A 22,968-nucleotide genomic window follows, 5' to 3' on the forward strand; every position below is an offset into this window, starting at 1 on the left:
CGGTGAGGTTGTCAGCCTTACGCGCCGGTCGCCCGTTACCCCCAAAAATATTCCAAGAAGATTCCCGGTACTCATTTCTGTTAGAGCCTGAGTCGATCCCAGGGCCATAGTGCGGCTGGAAGGTTAGGTTAATTGAAAAATCCAGTGATGTCATCGGGAATGGAACCCGCGACTTTCCGGCTTGTAGCATACTACCTCAACCAAGTACGCTATTTCAGTAAAATAAAGTGACATCCACCAAGCATCCAAGATGATGTATTTATACAGTATATATATATATGTTCTTATTTACTCTCAGATATGCACACGGTCTGCATCGTCACGTATATCCCATGTATTTATTACATCCTCTAATTATATCACAAGTTATTACATATCTGTGAATAAAATGCGAATTTTTATTGAAATTTCAAAGGTAAAATAGTTTTATGTATAGGAACTAAACTGGAATGTACGGGGACTAGTTAACTTAGTCTTATCTTGAATAACTATTATCTCCTCTAGACAGAAACATAGTTGCCATCACCAAAGAAACATTTTCTTCCGTAAGAAATACACGAAAGCCTGCAGGCAATACAGTTATCGGAATTCTAGTCCGGGTAACTTGCTCACGAGTAACCACTGTTGTGTTCGTCGGGTCGGGTAAATTGCTGCTGGGCCTCGCCAGCACAGTCATTCTTGGTTCCCGGTCCCCAGGGAGTCCGGCGACTACTGTGAACTCATAGTACATTCTTCTGTTTCTGAAGTAGTGTTATGCTTAACACACGGAGTTTTATTCAGCCCGAACCACAACGTAAACACAATCAGTCGAGTTGAAGTGGCTGATATAAATTAATGATGTACTTGTTGAAGGGAAAATTATAGAGCGAGAAATTATTGACATTTTGGCAAGAGCTGGCAAACACTAACAACCACATCTTGTCGTATTTTGAAGCACTAGACCCAAAACACAGGTAACCCCTGAACACGATTTTGTATGAATTTGTCACATTTATTTTTAATGCAGTTATATTTATTGGACATTAAAAATAATTAAATTATTTGTCTAAAACAATTTAATTAGAATTCGTATAGTAAATGATGAAACTGCGAACTTTACGAAGGAGGGAATTGCAGGTTCGGCTCGTTATGCAGGCTGTCAGTAGCTGCACTGCGTAGTGTCTAATTACAGGACGACAGATTGATGACGAGTTGGAATGGATTCGGAAGAAAACGATCATGTCGTAGTCGATATACTATCCTGGAATTTCCTTTGAGGACCTAACGAAAACCATGAAAAATTCAGTCAAGAGAGCCGGAGAGATACTGTACATTTATGTTATTATTATTTTTATTATTATTAGAGGGAGTGGGTTCCCCATGCACTTAGATCAGTTATTGGTCCATTGTGCGTCCCTCTTTAATTTCTACTGTCGCCATACCCTACCGGTACTGGTGCGCGCCATCAGCCCCGTTCAGCCAACGAGGTCGGCCGTCGGTACCTGATATTTCCCCCATCTACCAGAGGCATTGGAAACTACTTGGGCGGGAAATTGTTGCCTAATTTTGCTCAGAGGTCTCCTAGAGACATGAGGATCTTTTACGTGCCGTAAATCTACGACACGGGACCCACTGCTTAAAGTCCCTCCCGGAAGACTTGTTCACTGAATTTTTCCGCCCTTAAAAAGTCCACGACCTCCGCCGGCTTTGAACCCGCTTACCTTGAGTACGCTTTACATTTATGTTACTTTGAGTGTTATTGTCTCTTTGAGCCGAGAAATTTCAAATAAGTGTGTATTTCCGAATTTATCCCTCTGTACGGAGCTACTTGGGGGAGGGGAGGGTTATAGTCTTCAGAAAAAAGAAGAATGTATTTTAGAGAAGATGAGTTATAAACCCGAGATTAACTGCCGTGGGGATCCGTTGCGCTGACCACGTGACACCCTCTATCAGCAAAAGTTGGCACTAACTTCGCCGGCAAGCGGCGGTCGCTCGGTCTAAAACCACGGAGTTTCTTTTAGTTCCATCCATATGCAATGAATGCATTTCTATTAATGTGCAAACCCGGGTGTGGAGGCGGGTTAGAATACCTCCACCGTAGCCCTGCGAGCCGCCCAAGGCGACGGAAAGGGAACCCGATGTCTGGGGGCATAACAGGGACACCCTGTCACTGGGGAACATAAATATGGGGACGAGGCCGTCCGGTTGGGGGAGGGAGTTGGACACAAGCCTGGCGAACTTGCTTTATAAAAAAGAAATACTGTTGCGAAACCGGATGCCCTCAGGCAGAATGTTGTAAGGAAGGCTGTGGTTCAAATAGGGGCTGTTTTGCGAGTAACGATGATGATGACGATTATTAAATATCCGAGGAGTTACAAGTAACAAAAATAAATCATTATCCCAAGCTGTATTCATCCTCTAATTTTCCCCTTAACATGCATTTGAGCGGGTCAGCACAGCGGTAACGCTCTAGACTTGCATTCGGGAGGTACTAGGTTCAAATGTCAACTCAAACACCAGCTGTCCTGACAGATTTTTTGGTAGTTTTTCTCAGTCGCTCTAGGCAAATGGAGGGTTTGTACTGGAGTAGGTCACTGCCACTTCCTTAAAAACCCTGTCCAAATGATCTGTAACCCTCACATTTGGCACCCTATAGCCTAGCTACTGACAGCGTCGTTAAACAAGCCACAAAGAGTTAATACGCATAAGTAACCACTTTTCTTTTTTACTGGAAATGCAGTGAACCCAAAGGGTAACAAAAATTTTGAGATGATGCTCGAATTCTGCTTGGAACTGAATTGGGAGGAGACCTTTGTACAGTTTCCAAATATCTCCAACATATTCACACGGAAGTGCGCTACAAACGGAAGTTCTGCGAACCCGCCACACACTCTCCTGCAAGTCCAGTAACAGTACAGACTTCACGGTGGCTGCGAACCGGTCCTGGCGTCGCATGTCATTAAGGACGCCTTGTTACTGGCGGCGGTACTCGTCGTCATGGTCGTGGTGATCTGTCAGGTTGCTGAACAGCACGTCATGCGCCTCCTCTTCATGATCGTGGTGCTGGTGACTGTGGCTGTGATCATGCCCGGCTGAAATCAGACAAAAACACCTCCGTTTACTGACGGTCTGTACCAGTGTTCGCCGCGTGCCATCCTCACCTCCTCACTACGGGGTCTACACTCGGCAGTACACGCCCGGTTCTAAAGGGGCTCTGACGGTGGTACACTGCATTGCTGGGTTTGGCGGTTTGTCCCTTGTCCGGTTTTCCGGAAGAAGGCAGTGTTTCGGAAACTGGATCACATCCGTCCTCAGAGACAAAGCCAGGCAACTTAGGCCCGTTAGGAAGACTGAAGCAGACGCACGTCAACGCTTTCTCCCCGCACTTGCAGCGACGCCTGTTGAAGACTCTGATCAGAACACGCGTCATCGCATTGTAGTGACGTAGGCCGTTACGTCATCATTACAAAGTTAATGGGTCTCGTTTTCAACATGATCGCGTTGTTCGTGCGCCACTGGGAACTGGTTTTCTCTTGTGTAAGTTTGCCTACACGTAGTACTCTGAGATACCCTGGCACTGCCGAGGAAGTGCCCATTCAAGTTTAATTTATACTTAATGTAAAGTTGTCTTTGTGTTCAATAAATTAAACATCACGCCTTGAAGACATGGGGGAGTGGAGGTATAGCGCCACTATTGACCTCGGCACTAGATGGGAGTAGTCAGCTTTACACTCCGACCGCTTTACCTCGGGGAAAAGGGCCTCTGGTACCCATTGGATGGGGGACTGGGTGCGCCTCAGAACCAGTCTGGAAGCTAGATAAAAAAATTACCACTGCCAGGAATCGAACCCCGGTCTTCCAGCCCGTCGCTATACCGACTGAGCTATCCCGCGGGTCTGGGCAAGTGTGTGGTGTCGCAGCCATCTGCAACTACTGGTGACGAAGCTGGGCTGAGAGCGGTAAGTATACAGACCACCAGCTGCTGGGATGTGACTTGGTGTAGCCCTGTAAAGTTGCCTGCTTTCAGAGGACGCGACGGGAAATGAGCAGGAGCATCAGATTCTGTTAACATTTGACATGGGGCACATCCAGTGATTTAAATTTCAGTATTCCTGTTTTTCTTTTGGACTGGGGGGGGGGCGGTAGCGTAGTTGATTGAGACACTATGCTACAAGCCGGAATGTCGCGGTTTCGACCCCCGATGAGCTTATTGGAATTTTCAACTGATCTAATTCTTCCAGCCGCACTATGGCCCTGGAGTCGACTCAGCCTCTAACAGAAATGAGTACTGGGGATCTTCATGGGGGGTAAAGGACGGCCGGCGCGTAAGGCTGACAACCTCACCGCCATCTGTGAGCCGACTGTCTAGAAAATGTGGGAGCCTCAACATCTCACAACCCTATGGGTCTCCACAGCCTGTTACAGGGATAGCTTTATCGTTTTTGCGGGGTTTCAGTATATCGGATAGGTTATGCGCTGGTCGACCGACTAGTCTGGATTCGATTCCCGGTAGCGGCAAGATATCTTTCTGTTATCTATAACGTCCAGACTGGCTCTGGGGCCCAACCAGCCTCCTATCGAATGGGTACTGGGGCCTCTATCCCCCAGGGGTAAAGCGGCCGGGGCGTGAATTCGACCACTCACCCCCATCTAGTGTCGAGGATAAGAATGGTGGAACTATGCCTCCGGTCCTCCATACATGTTCATGGTGTGACGTTAATTATGCCCAGGAATAAGTTTACATTTATTGACATTTTAAGTGAAGTCACTAACTTCAGATAGTAATACCGCTGCTTATTTCTTATTGCGTTACCGAGTATGCACTTTCCAGTCTTTTTCATCAACAGTGGTTCTCCTCCTACTGTGTTTCTAAAATGGGCAAGATATTTTATGAACGTCCTGTACATTGCGCTGCTGTTTCAATGTTGTGATTAGCGAATAAGCGAGTTTGTTGAGCTGAGCAAACAGAACAACGCACACACATGCGATCATACCGTGTGGCCCAAGCACGCCCATGGACCCCGCATACCGCTCAGTTACACGTATGCACAGTCCGTCTATTTACACCTGGCCGTTCGCAACATACTGCGCAGTGGATTTGGGCCAGTCCAGTGACTGCGATAAGAACTTCAGGATGTGTATGGGTTATAAGATGGCCCAACTTACAGTCTGTCACATTCCCACTCTCCAACAACGCAGCTGCAACCACTACCCCACTATTTCTTGCCGTACTTCCCACGCGCACTCCAGAGGACAGTTGTAAGAACACAGCCTGGACCCAAACACATTGTTACCTCACCGGTCCGGGTCGTAATTACAATTTTGTTTGGAAGACAGTGGTATTATTTTCTGGGGGCTGACGCCATGCCGTCTGGTAGAAGTTCGCCGACATTTGTGTGCTGGATAATGCTTGTTGGTTCTTTGCTTGGATTACCCTTCGAGTGAGGATGGAGGCAGTACTTTCCTCCGAAACGTCAGTGAGCTTTCATTGGACTGCACGTCGCCATGTCCCATAGTCAGCTGGATGAGAACCTGGAAGCCAGCAGTGCTGACAGAGCACGCATAGGGTGAGAGTTCTGGAGCCCTTCCTGCACAAGATTTGCTCAGAGCCACTACAACGGTTCCGTTAAGACTTGCAAATAAAGAATATTGTACATAGAACTTATTTTTCATTTGTCCCTACAACGTTCCGGGAGGTCGCGGGTTCGATTACCGTTGAGATCATTATTTTTTTTTTCAATTGACCTAATCCTTCTTGCCGCACTATGCCCTTGGGGTCGACTCGGCTTCTAACAGAAATGAGTACCAGGAAACTTCCTGGGGGGTAAAGGACGGCCTCTATAACGTTTGTTTCGAAACAGTTTTTGCTCCGGAAAACACTTAATGACTTACATGCGAGTTAAATTGTGCTGAAACCTGTGTAGGTCTTCATGTGCAGTGTCTGTCACTGCTGACCGATTTCAACCATACTTGGAAACTTTCGACGAACAACCCCGGCTCATTAACACAACTACAGCCTTGACGGGCGAAGGCTATATAGATAACTGAACTCCTGCGTGACAGTGCCTGCGCCGGTTTGGGCCCGATATTAATGTCACCGTGAGCAGGGACACACGTAATCTGCCCCGACGTAATTGCTATTGATTTGATTATAACGACTGTGTATACAAAAGCAATTAACATCGGGTTTCCCCATGTCTCCTGTACTAATTGTTCTTCAGCCTCTCAGGTCACAGAGTCTACTGACGCAGTATGATTACGTGTAATTGGTTTCTGGCCCCTGGTGCGCATGTCCGACGTCAGAGTACTGTCCACTGACCGACACTTTCTCAGTTGTTTAGACAAATGCCCGAATATCAGAGCTGCCATGCCGTAAACCTCCACCGTTTTCTGCCCTATCTTTTCCGCCTCAGGCTCTGTAGTCCTTGTGTTGGAACTTGGCTGCTTTGTCAGTTTCTTAATCCTATACACAGGCGGAAGGACTCCTTGGACGGGGGATCAGCCCGTCGCAAGGCACACAGACATCCTTGTCCCAAGTGAGAATGGAACCCACGATCCCAGTGTTCGAACGAGCGAAGCCAGTTCATGCCTTAGACCGTGCAGCTACTGTGACCGGTAGTGCATAAGAATAATATATAAGAATTCAGTTCGTACCTCACAGGAAACAGATCCGAACCCACGGTCCCAGCTTCCGAGCGAGCGAAGACAATTCATGCCTCATACCGCGAGGCCGGCCACTGTGATCCGCGCTCCTCGTACATAATCTTCATTTAATTCAATTCTGTGCCAAATAGCGACGGGCTACGGGCTGAACGGATACCGCGGATAAAGCGGCCGGGCCGCGAAGCTGACCACTTACCTCCATCTCGTGCTGACGTCAAGAGTGTTATATCTATACATACACTCCCCCATACGTCATAATTAACGAAGCAAAGGGACAACTTCGCATTTTCCTGTGTCACGTAACCTCTGCAGCTACAATTTTCAGATACAGTGTCGAATTATAGGATGGATGATGAATTGGAGAGGGTTCGGAAGGAAACGACTGTGTACTAATCGAAGCATTACTCTGGAATTTGCCTGCAGTGACAGAGGAAATCCATGTAGAACGTCAGTCAAGACAGCCAGTGTCCCGACGGGGACTCAAACCTAGCACCTCCCAAATGCAAGTCTAGAGCGTTGCTGCTAGACAAACCCGCTCAGTGTTTGACCACCTGACTACCTAATACATCATCGTTAAATAGCGTAATAATATTAAAATTTGATTCGAATCTCGGACAGGACATCGGAAAGATTTAGTCCCTCCTAATATTCATGGTTCTGTGTGCATTTCTCATCACTTTCCTGCGTGCTACATGGCTCCGCTCATCTCTTCCTCCTTGATCTGGTCTCATTATGAAGAGATATGTCTTCTGGGATATAACGCCGTGTAGTCCGTTGAAAGTCAAACCGACGTTGCGGAGGAACATTTCATATTCATCTTCAGGGTCGAAGTATAAGCCAAGCAAGAAACCAGGGTGGAAGCAGGTGGCAAGCAGCTTGTTTCTTGCTTGGCTTATACTTCGACCCTGAAGATGGAGGCGACATGTTCCTCCGGAACGTCGGTTTGGCTTTCAATGGACTACACTGCGTCATGTCACACCGATGTGAGAACCTCAAATCCTAAATAGTCATATTGTGTTCGGAAATTTTCTGATATTCCTAATATTCGTAGCTGCCATAAGTAGATTTGCGGCGTGCCCTCGTCAAGACTGGCGCATCAGAAGTTAAGTGAGTACGTGCTACATGATTCAAGCGAGGCAATCAGATCCAGGAATCGACCCTGAGTCTCTCCAGATTCTCATCTGTCCCGGACTGAACTGTATTGAGTTACGCTCAAATGCTGCCCGACAGTTCTGTGGTCGAACTGATCACTCCTGAAGAAGCCAGGAGTCCGCGCCAACTGCCTGAAGGCCGCGCGCGGCACACGTTCAGTTCTTTGGTCGAACTGATCACTCCTGAAGAAGCCAGGAGTCCGCGCCAACTGCCTGAAGGCCGCGCGCGGCACATGTTCAGTTCTGTGACGTACCAGGTTCGTGTCGAATTGTATTCCCGGGCAGGAACATTTCTGATGCTGCCATATAAAGTGATTAAGTCAGTGCGGAGTATTTGCATTTTATAGTTACTTTTATTATTCCCCTTTCATAACTTTAACGTCGCTCCTGTGCAAAAACTGGGCACTCATAACCGGATGTATAGGCTGTATAAGAATGTAGTTTCCTTCTTAGCGTGTTTTGACGTATAAAATCATGGCTTGGTAGTCAGAGAAGTAGGCATGGTGATCGTTGACTTCTTGTCATTGCTGCATTGATATTGCAAGACACAGGGTTCGATATCCAAACCCGGCTATCCTATTATATGAGTATTTTGGGTGACTATTTACGGGGTTTGGATTGGATGATTCGATTTATTGACCACTTTATACACTCAACTCGTAATTGCAAGTTATACTTGTCCCTCTTTATTTCTTTATCTCTCCGTTTTTATTTATTTCTTTAATTCGTTCTTTTTTTATCTTTTATATATTTCGAAAGGCACTATGGTACAAGCCGGTAGTCTAGAGAAAATGTGGGAGCCTCGACGTCTCACAACCATACTGGTATTCACGGCCTGTTACAGAGATAGCTTTACCTTATTTATTTCCAAATACCCGTATTTTTCTCTCTTTCTTCGGTTATTTTCCCCTCTACAGGGCTGTCGTTCAGAAAGCATCACTCTGAGAATGTAAGTTAACGTCTGGCGGAGGGAAGTCTGCACACATTAGCACTGGCCTGCCTACTTCGTTCCTGTACACCCAGTAGGCCCCATACAGGGTCCAGGAAGTAGGTCGCGTGCCCTGAGCCATCGCGTGTGGTGTCCGCTGTAATCTGCAAAGCAGCGGGAGATAAAGGCGCTTGCAAAACGCGAGACGCGGTGGCGCCATCTTCCGAATGAATTGAGAATGCTAAGCCTCCTTGTGCCGTAATTGTCGCGCTTGCTTCGCATTTCGGATCTCAGCTGGGAAATTATCCTGACATGTTTATTACGGGATTTCCTCCGCTCTGTCACGCGAATGCTGCGATTGTACAGCTGGTCGAATTCATCAGCGCTATCGCCATTGCACTGGCATCTCCTTCATTTGAACCCTTCCCTCCAACTAGGGATTTATCTAAATAATATTTAAGTGAAATAATCATATCAGTCGTTTCAAGTTTAATTACGGTCCTCTGCGATATGACGCCATGCAATTTGGCAGAAGGGTATTATCCTTTCAGCGGAATATTTCGTTTCTATCTTCAGGGCAAAGGAAATGAAAGCATTCAGTATAATGAAAACTGAAGTAATCCGATATACAGTGTTGGTACACTTGTACGATGTGTTAATTCGTCCTAGTTCTAATTTGTTATTATTTATAAAAAATATATAGGACATTGGAAGAATACTACGGGCACATTACACCGGATATGACGTGTAACGAGCTTACTGCGGGGAGGGAACCGGAAGTACGTATTACGAGTTTTATCACGCTTCGGTGTATTATTGTATGTATAGAAACAGTTGATTTGTTCTACACGTTGTGTACTTCCTGCTGATGTTTGTACAGTTATAGCGTTGTTAATTGATATGTTGAAGGACGCAGGGATATTTGTCATAATTAGTGTCACCTGTTTCTTGCGTAACATTACGTACATGAGTCAACAAAATGATGTGAAATGTAACACACATATCGGCAAGAAGTTTCATGTTCACTGGTAAAGATTTTTTGCTCCCTTCTGGCACAATATTCCAATTTTATTCAGCTTTCTGCCACAGCACAGGCAGACTTCCGCTGGCTTCTGTCTAAAGGGGCCTGGTTTCGATATCAGTGCAGTCCATGCGGGACTTGTGACGGACAAAGTGATACTGGCAGAGTGGTTCAGGTTTTCCTCTGCCGTTTATCGTTCCACCAATGTTCCATATCCATCACTCATTAGTGCTCATTAGGGACTGCTATAATGGGCCCTTTTGATGAGAAGGATCACGAGACTCGATCTCACCTCACTCTAACAGCAGAAAGAAATATTGATCGTGGGTTACTGTTGCTGTAGTTGTTCTGTTATGAGTTACTGTTGCTGTAGTTCTTCTGTTATGAGTTACTGTTGCTGTAGTTCTTCTGTTATGAGTTACTGTTGCTGTAGTTCTTCTGTTATGAGTTACTGTTGCTGTAGTTCTTCTGTTATGAGTTACTGTTGCTGTAGTTCTTCTGTTATGAGTTACTGTTGCTGTAGTTCTTCTGTTATGAGTTACTGTTGCTGTAGTTCTTCTGTTATGAGTTACTGTTGCTGTAGTTCTTCTGTTATGAGTTACTGTTGCTGTAGTTCTTCTGTTATGAGTTACTGTTGCTGTAGTTCTTCTGTTATGAGTTACTGTTGCTGTAGTTCTTCTGTTATGAGTTACTGTTGCTGTAGTTCTTCTGTTATGAGTTACTGTTGCTGTAGTTCTTCTGTTATGAGTTACTGTTGCTGTAGTTCTTCTGTTATGAGTTACTGTTGCTGTAGTTCTTCTGTTATGAGTTACTGTTGCTGTAGTTCTTCTGTTATGAGTTACTGTTGCTGTAGTTCTTCTGTTATGAGTTACTGTTGCTGTAGTTCTTCTGTTATGAGTTACTGTTGCTGTAGTTCTTCTGTTATGAGTTACTGTTGCTGTAGTTCTTCTGTTATGAGTTACTGTTGCTGTAGTTCTTCTGTTATGAGTTACTGTTGCTGTAGATCTTCTGCAGGACGTCTGCTGTGAGTTGTAGATTGTTTTGAGTTAGTGTTAATGTTGATCGTCTGTTGTGAGTTATTGTTAATTCAGACGGTTGTGTTATTGTCAACATACATTTTGTATTATGGGAATATTTCGACCACATGCATTGTAATGTAGCTGATAGAAACATTTACAAGAAATGAGACTGGCCCCTTCGTATGAGTGACTCACACTATGGTCAGGTGATATAACAGAAAGGGCTTGTTGGAAACTGGGGCGACGAAGTGGGAACACTGGATGGATAGGGCGTGGGAAATATTACAAATACATGACAAAATATATTCGGAAGATAAATGGTTGTGTAATAACATTCAGTAGCTAGTTCCTGAGACGAGTTATATCGTAAAGAGAGACTAGGTTAGTTGGACGTGATGCAATGATTCAGTGTCAATTTGTATACGTCATGAACTGTACTTTAGAGGCTTTATATATCGTTAAGCAGTAACTATGGGAACCAGTGACCTAATAATAGAAACAAACAATGTAAACCTCGGACTGTGAGAAGAAAACATCGCAATTATCGTAAAATTTTCGTAATTAAGAAATTCTGCAAATAACTGGCCGAGAAGTTTACTGGCCCCAAATTAACTTCATACGAGTGTACACGACCTCTACCGAAGATAAAATTTTGCTTGACCCTATCATAGTTGTCATCATTGTTGCCATTATTCTAATTGTTGATGTGGCATATGGACTCGTTCCTAGGCAACTACCGCTAAATAAGCAATTATAAAACATCCGTTGCTGGGTAACGGCTCCGCCAACAGACCCGAACGTCACAGTCCCATGGAAACAATTGCACTACAACAGAGAAGCTGCGTTTTATACGTGAACCTCGCCGAGATGTTATAAGCAGGATATGTTATGGGTTAATGAGTTAGTGAAGAGGTTGTTGGTGAGTTAGTCAGAACTGCAGTCCAGTTGTTGCTGTGAGAATCATAGCTTGGGTCTAGGATATTTCGGGAACCCAGGGGAAGGGGAACGTCCACCATTGGAAGCCGCTACAAAGCAACCGCTAGTGGAGACTAACAGACTGAGAACGTTAGTCTATGCGTGACAGTGATTTATAAAATGTACTCACGAGTTGTGTGTCAAAGTGTTCAATAAGTCCGATTACCAATCTAAACCCCGTCTATATAGACACTAAAATCATGACATCAGTAATATCAGCGTTTGACAGATGCAAGGCACATCCAGTTCGGAAATGAAGCAATCTTAACTTAATACGTGTTTTTAGAATCTTCTTTGAATGGGTAGGAAAGTTGCATTTCTCGATATCCCCACAATAATATCAAATTAATCGAAATTCAGTTAGTAGTTTCTCAATTCGCATGGAGAAACTGAAGAAAATGTCTCAGGGTTGTCGGTGTTCCGGGTGAGATCCGAACCGTAGACTTCGGGATGCTAGTCAGAAGCATATCCGGCTGAGAGCAGCCTACTTGGTGACGGGTGCATTAACAGACACGACCTCCCCAGTTTGCTTTCACTTCGTGGGCTTTGTGCAAAGAACGCGTTCAAATTGACGAGAGTGCCGTGGACTAAAACAGAAACCGCTCAACCGGAAGTCAGCAAAGCGGTGAGTGTGAGCGCACCGAGTTCACAGTTACGCACAGTGTTCACGGCCGCAGCGAATTTGTTACTTTAAGGTCATAAACTTTCTTCAGCTGAGTCGAAATTCAATTACGAGCGATAACCTTGAGCTCCCTTCTCACCCCTTCATATCTCCTTTCCAGTTCCCACGGAAGTACCCCGCTTTGTTTCCATTCATTTGACCTTTACGTCGCCAGGAATCCAACCTCGTCTTACTCCACACGGAAGAAAGAAAAAATTCATTGGATTTGAACATGATCCCTGGGTTTCAATCCTTTGAGGACCACTGTCGGATATCTAAGCAGAGTTTAACAGTCTCTGTCCGCAATTCTGGGGGTTCTTAGTCGCATCTCAGACGAAAGGCCGACTATTCCTAAGATCTAAGCGGCCTCCGTAGTCTAGGGGTAACGTTCCCACCTCATGACACAAGGTACGCGGATTCAAACCCGGCGGAGGTCGTGGAATTTTTAAGGGCGGAAAATTTCAGGGAACAAGTCCTCCGGGAGGGACTTTAAGCCGTGTGTCCCGTGTCGTAGATTTACGGCACGTAAAAGATCCTCATGTCTCTAGGAGACCTCTGAGCTAAATTAGGCAAAAAGTTTCCCCCCCCCAAGTAGTTTCCAATGCCTCTGGTAGATGAGGAAAGTATTAGGTACCGAAGGCCGGCCTCGTTGGCTGAACGGGGCTAATAGAACGCACCAGTACCTGTAGGGTATGGCGACTGGTAGAATATCAAAGGGGGACGCACAATAGATCAACAACTGGTGTCGGTGCATGGGGAAACATACCCCCTCCAATAATAATAATAATAATAATAATAATAATAATAATTCCTAAGCTATGGATAGCTGAGTCAGTATAGCGACTGGTTACGGGCTGGATGACCGAGGGGTCGGAGTTCCAGTCCCTGTAAGGACATGAATTTTCTCTTCCCTATAGCGTCCAGACCGGCTCTGGAGCCCAAGCAGCCTCCTACCCAGAGGGTACCGGAAGTGAAGTAGCCGGGGCGTGAACCTTACCAGTCACTTCCAAACTATTGTCAATGTCAAGAAAACGTGGATTTATTCATCCACTTCCCCATACGCCTTCGACGCGTAGTGCTTGATTAGTTAAGCACAGCAACAACTATACCTTCTGCCACAGACATTGCTGCCTCTTGAACCAATGCTTCACCCGTGTTCCAGACGCGAAAGGCAGTTGCTGAAACATTTCTCAATATAAACCGGAAAACCAAAATATGTAAAAACGGGTTATCTCAGGCGGTACAGTGACTGTGTTACGGGCCATACGACTAAGGCTTTAGGGTTCCATTGGTACGTGCAAGAGATATTCTCGACTTCACAGCGTCCAGACCGGCTAAGGTATCCACCCATCCTCTTATTCAGAGGGTACCGGTGGCTTTTTACCTGAGGTAAAGCGGACAGGGCGTGAAACTGACTTTTCATCTTTTATCTAACGCCAAGATTAAGAATACATGGTACTGTACCTCCACCCCATACGTCTTCATGATGTCAGAACTAAGCACAGGGACAGCTTTACCTGTACAGGTACTACATATTCTGTACTCTGATGCAGATGCTGCCAACCCCTCCCCAACCCACCCTTTCAAATCAATACTTCACTGCTACCCCCATTCTGTAACTTCAGTGTAGAGAAGCTGGCTGAGCAGCACATGCCATGCCCGAAGCATCTCTGACAGCTCCATACAACGAGACTCCCGGTATGGCAGTTTTGGTTGTCGCAACAGTGCCTCATGATGACGTCACAAGCTGAAGACGACGACGCATGCTCAGATGTGTTTGAGATATGCAGTGAGGGATCACCATAGCAGGCCGTACGCTACGATTTTCGGGCCGAAGTACGCAGAAATCAAGTAGATACTTTCTTCTGGAATGTGACTGCTGTGTAGTCTGGTAAATATTTAACAGGGGTTTCGAAGGAAAGTCTGACATACGGTATCGGTTCAGGAAGGATTTTTTCTAATCATCGGCTTAAGAAACTTACACTTCAGTCAGGAAGAAGGAAGAGGTGGAATTTTCCTACTGTTTCTGCGCCTCATCCCTCCTTCATCTCTTTCTCTTGTTTCTGCGCCTCATCCTTCCTTCAGCTCTTCCTGTTTCTGCGCCTCATCCTTCCTCCATCTCTTCCTTCCTGTTTCTTCGCCTCATCCTTCCTTCAGCTCTTCCTGTTTCTGCGCCTCATCCTTCCTCCATCTCTTCCTTCCTGTTTCTGCGCCTCATCCTTCCTCCATCTCTTCCTTTCTGTTTCGATTTCTGTGATGAAGCCACTTGTCGCTACTGTACGAATTTCCCAGGCCTATTGGTTTCTGTTTAGAGGAAAGATTACAGGGAGTCCCTAGTTACGATATTACGTTTATTTCCAGCATGTCTGAAAGGAAATCGATATTCATACGAGATAACTCGTGCGTGACAAGGAATCCGTATTGTGTACGTCAGCCGACCTGGTTGCGATCGCTTCATTATAAGCTGAACTTCGTGATGTGTTTAGACGCCGGCCCTATGAAGAGAACTTATTTTGGAAATTGGATTTCAGCGAAAGAAGACGAATTGTTGGTGTCAGATGTGGTCACGCGTCCATCCGTCAGTGCTGCAGGCCACTGTGAACAGCAGCTTAGTGTAGTGAGGGAAACAGTGGCCTAAATGCAACCCAATGTTGCAAGTTTGTAGATATTTAACCTACTTTACTTATTTTGAAAAAACGAAAGTAGGGGTATGCGGTCTCCGTACTGTCTGTGCGTATGCGTGTCCCCCTATCAACTTATGAATGGATGAACCAATTTTTATGAAACCTGGTATGTATTATCACGATTAAAGGGTGACTATAGACGGGGTATGGATTCGATATTTGATTTATTGACACCCTACACACATCACTCAGAACTACAAGTAATTACAGCGCTACCTCTAATCTACGCACTTTACAAATCACGAAAGCCTGTTTCCAGCTTGCTGTGTCTTCACCAGCCGTTCCCTGGCAAAGGCTTCTAACAGTGGAGATTCTTCAGTAGATTCTAAAGGTTCTGACGATGGTGTAGAACGCTCAGAATTACTGGGTTTTTGGACTTTTCCCATCGTCCTGTATTCTAAAGAACACAACGTTTCGGAAACTGGATATGCTTCCGTCCTCAGGTGAGGGGGAAGACACCTACTCAGTTGGGTACCTCAGACGAGGGAAGCACAGGTAAAGAGCTTTGGTACTCCTAGCAGCGTCCGCATCATAACTTGAGAATTGCCGGTCTGGAGAGAATTTAAGCCGAGAAGTTCCATACTTAAACCGAGTGAACACTAGATACAAATTGTGGAGGTGGCGACTGTAGAGGAGACCAACAGAACAGAGTAGCAGGTGAATTATAAAAGTAAGTCAGGAAAAAGGGGGGACAGTAACCTGCAGCTGGCCCACTGACTCAGGCCTTGAGGTCACAGCACGAACGAAACGCGATAAATCGTCTCAAGAATAAGTACATACAGACCAAGAAATCTCTTCACCGTTGAAGGAACACGGCGTCGTAAGCCGGAAGATAAGAACGCGACTTTTCATAACCTTGCAGGTCCATACGGGAAACATGAAGCCGTTGCGAGACATGGGCGAAGCGGTTGAAAGATAAGCCCATCGAGATTAGGCCCTTAATGCCAGGGTTTGACTGTTTCAGTACGTGGCACAACATAGACGCCTGGAACCGTCCCAGTGGGGTTAGTGCTTCAAGATAAATGAAGTCATTTCTCCAGTCTCCTAAGCATCTCAACAGTTGTCATGCTCTGTGATCTTCTCTGGTTGCCGCTGAGAGAACCTAAAATCCAACATTCTAGGCATTTCGCTAAGCACCATTGCCAACAGTACAAAGTTTGAAGAGTCAGTTAGCTCTGGCCGCTTTAACCTCGGGTGTCACTTCTGTCCTGGCTACTAAACTATGCGAAATCGGAGTATTTCAGTCAGCGAAGTGACTGGCTATGAGGTGTAGGTCGAGACGTCGAGGCTCCCACATTTTCTTTAGACAATCGGCTCACAGATGGCTACGGCGGTAAATACTGTCACCATGTCCATACCGTGCCAGGTTCCACCCACTGACACGTACTTAGTTCCTTCATGCATGCAGATCAAGTCAGGGGGGGGGCCTCCCCCCTTTTCTTTTTCTTTTCTCCGTCAAGAGGTTTCCTCTCCGGATTTGACGGGATAGCTCTGTTCCTGGAATCTTCCTCCGGGATTTTCTGTGTGTCTACGTAGGGAATGATTCCAGGGCGAAGGCCACGAATAAGAGGGAGGTTTGAGGCGATGAATAGGCTGCTGTAATGAACAAGCACAGGGATCCGTGATTCGAACCCGCAACCGCGTAAACCGAAGACGCGAACATCACTCGTAGGTAAAGTCCAACGGACCGGGTGGACTGGGATAAGAAAGAAATTTGGCACTTTCTGAAGAGTTCTTCTGGGATACAACGGCGTGTAGTCCATTGAAAGTCAACCGACGTTTCGAGGGAACATGTCGCCTCCATCTTCAGGTCAAATAATTAGCCGAGCAAGAAACCAGCGTGAAAGGTGGCAAGTAGAGTACTTTCTGTTCAGTATTTACATGTGCTTGTTTGGTGGGATCAGTATAACGGTTAAAGTGATGTGTGGTTTGTTGTTTATTTCACGATGCTATGTTAGCGTCAAGTGGTAGGGTGATTGATGAACTGGATAAGAGTTGGAAGGAAGCGACTATGGCCTAATCGAAGTAATATCCCAGAATTTTCCTGAAGGGGCCAAGGAAGACCCAGCACCGACCGAATGCAAGCCCGGACCTTTACCAGTGCACCTACACGCAACGGTACGGGCTGAGTAAAGGGAGGGGAATTTCTTGCTCGTTCAGTGACTGCAGGCGCAGCAGTCGGGTGGGGTCGAGCCCCTCAATGGGCGGGCTCAACTAGTGCCGTCCCCTGATGACATGACATGGTAACTAGCCCCAGGGCCACTTCGGCCACCACAAATCCCACATGACCTGACCTGGGTTTGATCCCGGGCCACAGCGATGTGAATCAGACGAACTGAACTATGGCAGGGCCATGGAGTTAATTAGTGAAGTATCAATCGGGTATCGAAGCCAGAACCGAGAGAAGAATGTGCGCCCCAACTAGATTTATATTCTCACGGCTGTAGGTATTAATATTACAGTCTTCCGGGATGTGACGCCGTGTAGCTTGGCAGATAGCCACCAACATTTCGGTCTAACCTTCTGGATCCGTCTTCAGGTCTCAAAATGTAGGCAGAGTGTCCCTCCGCCATGTTTGTGCATACCAGTCAACGCACATGCCGGTGGAGCCGGTCTATGCAGTTAGGGTGTAAGGTCACAGGTTCGAATCTCGTCCGGTTCCTCCGGGAAAGTGCCGGTACAGTGCTTTACAGTAGGTCACGACCACTTCCTTCCATATCCGGACCACTCGACACTGTGGAGCTCTGGTTACAGCGGCGTCACATCTCTCACGTTCTCTCGTCTGAAGCTCGGGCGCCGGACAGGCACGGAGCACTGACCCGCAGCACACTCATGCCTGCCGGGCGGCCGCACAGGGTAACGGAGCGTTCCCGCTGGGACGATGCATTTTCTTGTGGCGTACGTATCAATTCCGAGCCGGCGCTATACCCAGCGGATGTGATCTCATTTCTGTGTGGAAGAGTGGCATATGTCTCTGTGAACAAGTTCCATGTACCCAGAACTTGTAAAAGATACACTGAGATATATGAATGAGTTCGTTATTAATTATTTAACATAATTTTTTCCTCCTTCTTGTGTATGAAATGGTGGAGCTATACCTCCACTCCACCATGCGTCTTCAAGGCGTAGTGATTAACTAATTAAGCAAAGGGACAACTTTACATATTACGTTTGTGTGCAAGTTTGCTTGATTTTCTTTGCTTCCTTCCCCCGCTCTTCATATATTCTCTTGTATATCTCTAATTTTGCTATCCGTCTCTCTCTTTCCTTCCATTTCGTTCCTTATTTCTCTCTCTCTTCCGTCCTGCTTTATCTTTAGTCCTTCCTATACTTCTTCATTGCTCCTTACTCCTGGTTTCTATTTTGCTTCTTCTTTTTATGTTTCTTCCTTTCTTATATCCGTTAGTTCTCTTTTTATTTTTTCTTTATTCTCCTGTATTTTATTTTAACTTCTTTTATTCGTTCCTTCACATCCAACATCCGACAGATGTCGATGCGATCACGTGACACGGTCTCGAACCTTGTCTCTCTCTTGAGTCATTCATGAATCTATCTACAGGTTCTTCTGTGTAAGTAGAATCCTTGCGACCGACCGATCCCCCATCCAGGGAATCCTACGAAATTGTTAAGGATTCAAGCTCCACAATAAATTTCGAATCGGACAGGATCTGAGAGTCTAATCCGTGTAATGATGGAATGTGATAGTTGAGCGGGTGGATTTCTGTACGAATATTTCCCCCCCCCCTGGATTAGTCCCACTGAAGGTTGTGCTGGCAAGTACGGCCCCGTTTAAATGGAGGGCAATAGAAGCCAATAATCTGTGATAAGTTCCTTGTGCACCATTCTCATCAATACATTAATAATAAGTGCAGTCTCACCACGGGAGCGTACAGTTATGTAAGGATGGTTGCGTGGAGACGCCTGGTGAAAGCTGGTGTGCATTTAAAATTAGCAACTCATCCTGAGGCTATTTTACATTCTCATGCTGCATTTCGTGTCGACGATTTGTTTGTATTTGTATCGATAAATATCGATCTATCGCAATGGGACTGGTTCCAACACATAAGTGTCAACATACTGACTCAGTATTGTGCACGGAGCCCTTTGCTGACGGATTGACTGACTGTCTGTCGACAGGTAGGTACAGTCCCATATTTAGTCGTGACCGACGTTAACTGCGCGCGCCATAGATTTGGTCGAATTCGTTAAAAAAAAAAGCGCGGAAATTAGCTATAACTCTGCTACAGAAAGAGGTCCCATAGATTGACTGACTTCCTCTACACGTTCCTCTAGCTGCTATGCGTTGCTTGCCTTAATCTTCAGCCCTAAAGATTGAAGCAGTAAGTTCTACCGAAACGTCGGTGAAATTTTATCGCGCTACACTTCGCCATAGGGGCACGGGTTAGCGTAGTTGGTTGAGGCACTATGCTACAAGCCGGAAGGTCGCGGGTTCAAGTTCCGATGAGGTCATTGGATTTTTTCAATTGACCTAATCCCTCCAGCCGCACTATGGCCCTGGGGTCGACTCAGCCTCTAACAGAAATGAGTACCAGGAATCTTCCTGGGGATAAAGGGCGGCCGGCGCGTAGGGCTGACAACCTTGCCTCCATCTATGAGCCGACTGTCTAGAGAAAATGTGGGAACCTCAACCTCTCACAACCTGATGGGCCTCCACGGCCTGATACAGGGACAGCTTTACTTTTACTTTTCTTTAATTCGCGTAGTGGGGGGTGGAGTCCAGTTGGGTCCACTCGACACGGCGGCCACTGATTGGCCTATTGTAGCCTGCCCCGGGTGATTATGATAGAGAATTTGGTGGAATGAAGATTGGCAGGGGAAACCGAAGTACTCGGTGAAAACCTACCCCAGCGCCACTTTGTCCACCACAAATCCCACTTGACCAGACCCGGGTTTGAACCTGGCCCGCCGCGGTGGGAAGCCAGCGACTAACCGCTTGAGCTATGGCGCGGACTTTACTTTTACTTACTTTTACACTTCGCTATATCTTCACTGTTACCGCTGCTACACTGTCAAATCTAACTACAAATAGCTTTGAGAGTCAGTACAGCGTCATTACACCACTTGGCGTTTTTACTCTTTGAACGTTTTTGTTTTCTTTTTCTTCTTGCGCCCTTGCCGACAGCGCCCCTTTGATCTCATAAATCTCTTTCATCTCCTTCTTTAAAGCTTTCTTCTTTACCTTTCTCCTTGTTTGATGTGTAAAGCATTGAATTTACTCTTTATTGAATTTCAACCTTCCATTTTGTATTCCGAGGCTAAGAAAAATAAAATTGTTGCATCATCTCGTGTCATCACAGCGTGGCCTTATCATCTGTGTCATCAGTGGCGAAAACATGAAACGTTCCATCGTGAGAGCAGGGAGATCCGCAGCGGAGATGCGCAACTTTGCGCGTCTTCACTTCATCGGAGACGCGTCGATCCGGCAGTTGCCAGGCTACGAGACGCTGCTCTGGGCTTTCAGCGGGACTACACATGCTCACGGTGCAGGAGTCACCTCGGGCCCGACGTGTAGCTGCAGCCTCGACAGGCAAATTCCGCAGAAACACCTTCACGGAGATCGTCGTCGCTTACTAAAATCTTTCTCCCTGTCAGTTTTTCATAATTACCTTTTCATTCGAATCCACGCAAGCTGTTCACTTGATAGTGTCGTAAGCTAAAAGTAAAGCTGTCTCTGTGCTTAACTATGGAACGCAGAAATATATACGAGTGGAGATATAGCTCCACCATTCTTAACCTCGGCACTTGAAGGAGGTGAATGTTGACAGGGAAAACATGTAAAGGTGAAGCTGTCCCTGTAACAGGCCGTGGAGGTCCACAGGGTTGTGAGACGTCGATTCTGCCACATTTTCTAGACAATCGACTCACAGATGGCAGTGAAGTCATCCTTACGCGCCGGCCGCTCTTTACCCCCAGGAAGATACCTGGTACTCATTTCTGTTAGAGGCTGAGTCGACCCCAGGGCCGTAGTGCGGCTGGAAGGATTAGGTCAATTTAACAATGTACATGAACTCTTCGGGAATTGAACCCGCGACCTTCCGGATCGTATTATAGTCTACGCTACCGCCTGACGTGAGAACAATATTAAAATTGATCTTAGAGAAAGGATGTTGTAGTACGGACTGGATTCATTTGGCTTAGAATAGGGACCAGTGGAGGGCTCTTGTGAACACGGCAATGAACCTTCTGATTGCAAAAAAAGGTCGATAAATTCATGAGTAGCAGAGGGATTGGAGGCTTCTCAAGAAGGACTCAGCTCCATGCAGTTACTTCGTTAGTCTCTCCAGACAAAGGCTGTGATGACGCGTTAAAATTACGCCACGACGACGTCTTTCCGCGTCCTTTTCCAATTGGTTACTCAGCGTGCGTCATCTAATCATTATCCGCTATACATGTGCACTGTCGTTACGTAAACTGTAAACAAACGGGACAATGAACAGCGTGGGAAGGAACGGAACGGAAAGGAACTGCGTCCGTGGCCTTACTGTGCTCCTGCAAAGAAAACGGGGAGGAGGCCTCTATGCAGGCTTCGGACCTGCCACAGCGGCAGCTGCCAGAACTCGTAGTGACGGGTTATCGGCAGTATGCTGCTCTCGGCAGGGGGCAACACTCGCTGTGCCGGGGTCAGCTCCAAGACTGCCTGCAGTCAGTGAGAGGACACTAAAAAACACGCAGTTTATAACATCATCGAACTTTCACTTTATATGATCCCCCAGAATATTATAATGTAGGAACTTACCACTTAATTAGACAATTAAAAACTTTTACCAAATCGGGACACGAAGGCGTGGCTTTCTCCAATTTAGAAATATATGTAAGGTCTGAGGTTTTCACAGCGGTGACTGTGAAGAATGCCGCTTCTTGTATGTGGTGCCGTGTATAAATACATATTTGTTTACATGTTGTCACGATTTGGGAATGATTATAGACGGAGTTTGGATTGGTGAATGGATCTGTTGACCACATATTCACAGCGCCATCGCTAATCTCCACAATTTATAAATCACAACAACAGCCGCTAAGCCTTTTTTCCTTCCTGCTGTCTTCATCAGCCTTTCCCTGGCAACGGCTTCTAACAGCTGAGATTCTTCAGCTCAGATTCTGTCTTCACAGCCTCCCGTACGGAACTCAACTCAACTGACTACTGCCAGGCTGGCTGCCATTTCACGCCAACCTCTTAGTCTCCTCTACACAGGCTGACTTTCAACTAATCGGGTCGTCCTAGTTGTCTTCCTTATAACAACTTTGCAAGAACCGATTAGAAAACAACCGTTTATAACTGTAACTCTATTCTTGTAGATGCGTGTTTACTGCGCCGTTGCATAGCAACGGCTGTTGTCTCGGTGTTCGTTTCGAGGTCATACCTAGCAACGCGTTTATACGCCACAGTATGTACGCTTCTCTACTCTGTAACCAGTCAAATGGGCCGTATCATTGTTCAGGCTGTTAGTCGCCGGCTTTCCACCTCCGCGGGGTCGATCCCAGGTCAGGTCATGTAGGTTTTGTGGTGTACACTGGAGCACGTTTTCTCCGAGTACTTCGGTTTCCCCTGCCAATTCTCATTTCATCGACTGCTCCTCGCTCATCCATCATCCGGGGCCCGTACAATGGGCCAGTATATGCTGGAATGAAAATTGGTAGGGGAAACCGAAGTACTAGGCGAGAACCTGACCCAGTGCCAATCTGTACGTCACATAAACCACGAACTGACGAAGGTTTGAATTCGGGCCGTCGAGGTGAGAAGCCGGTGAATAACCGCCTGAGCTGGACCACGACCAGCATGAACCAATGGAAATGGAAACAGTGTTTTCTATGAGGTACGAACTGAATTTTTAAATATTATGTACAAGATTCAGTCATCAAAGGATT

General features: G+C 46.2%; 1 protein-coding gene across 7 annotated transcripts in view; it reads right to left on the bottom strand.

Moving 5' to 3' along the window:
- Positions 1–1,610: 1,610 nt before the first annotated feature.
- The window catches only part of LOC111866116 (zinc transporter ZIP3), a 68,687-nt gene continuing 47,329 nt past the window's right edge, over positions 1,611–22,968 (bottom strand). For all 7 annotated transcript variants that reach the window (XM_023854740.2, XM_023854739.2, XM_023854738.2 and 4 more), the window contains one exon: positions 1,611–3,071. In XM_023854740.2, the coding sequence (XP_023710508.1) occupies positions 2,953–3,071 (119 nt within the window). In that variant the 3' untranslated portion in view covers positions 1,611–2,952. The remainder of the gene's footprint in view (positions 3,072–22,968) is intronic.

The sequence above is a fragment of the Cryptotermes secundus genome, unplaced genomic scaffold (genome assembly GCF_002891405.2).
Source record: "Cryptotermes secundus unplaced genomic scaffold, Csec_1.0 scaffold318, whole genome shotgun sequence".
Taxonomy (NCBI): domain Eukaryota; kingdom Metazoa; phylum Arthropoda; class Insecta; order Blattodea; family Kalotermitidae; genus Cryptotermes; species Cryptotermes secundus.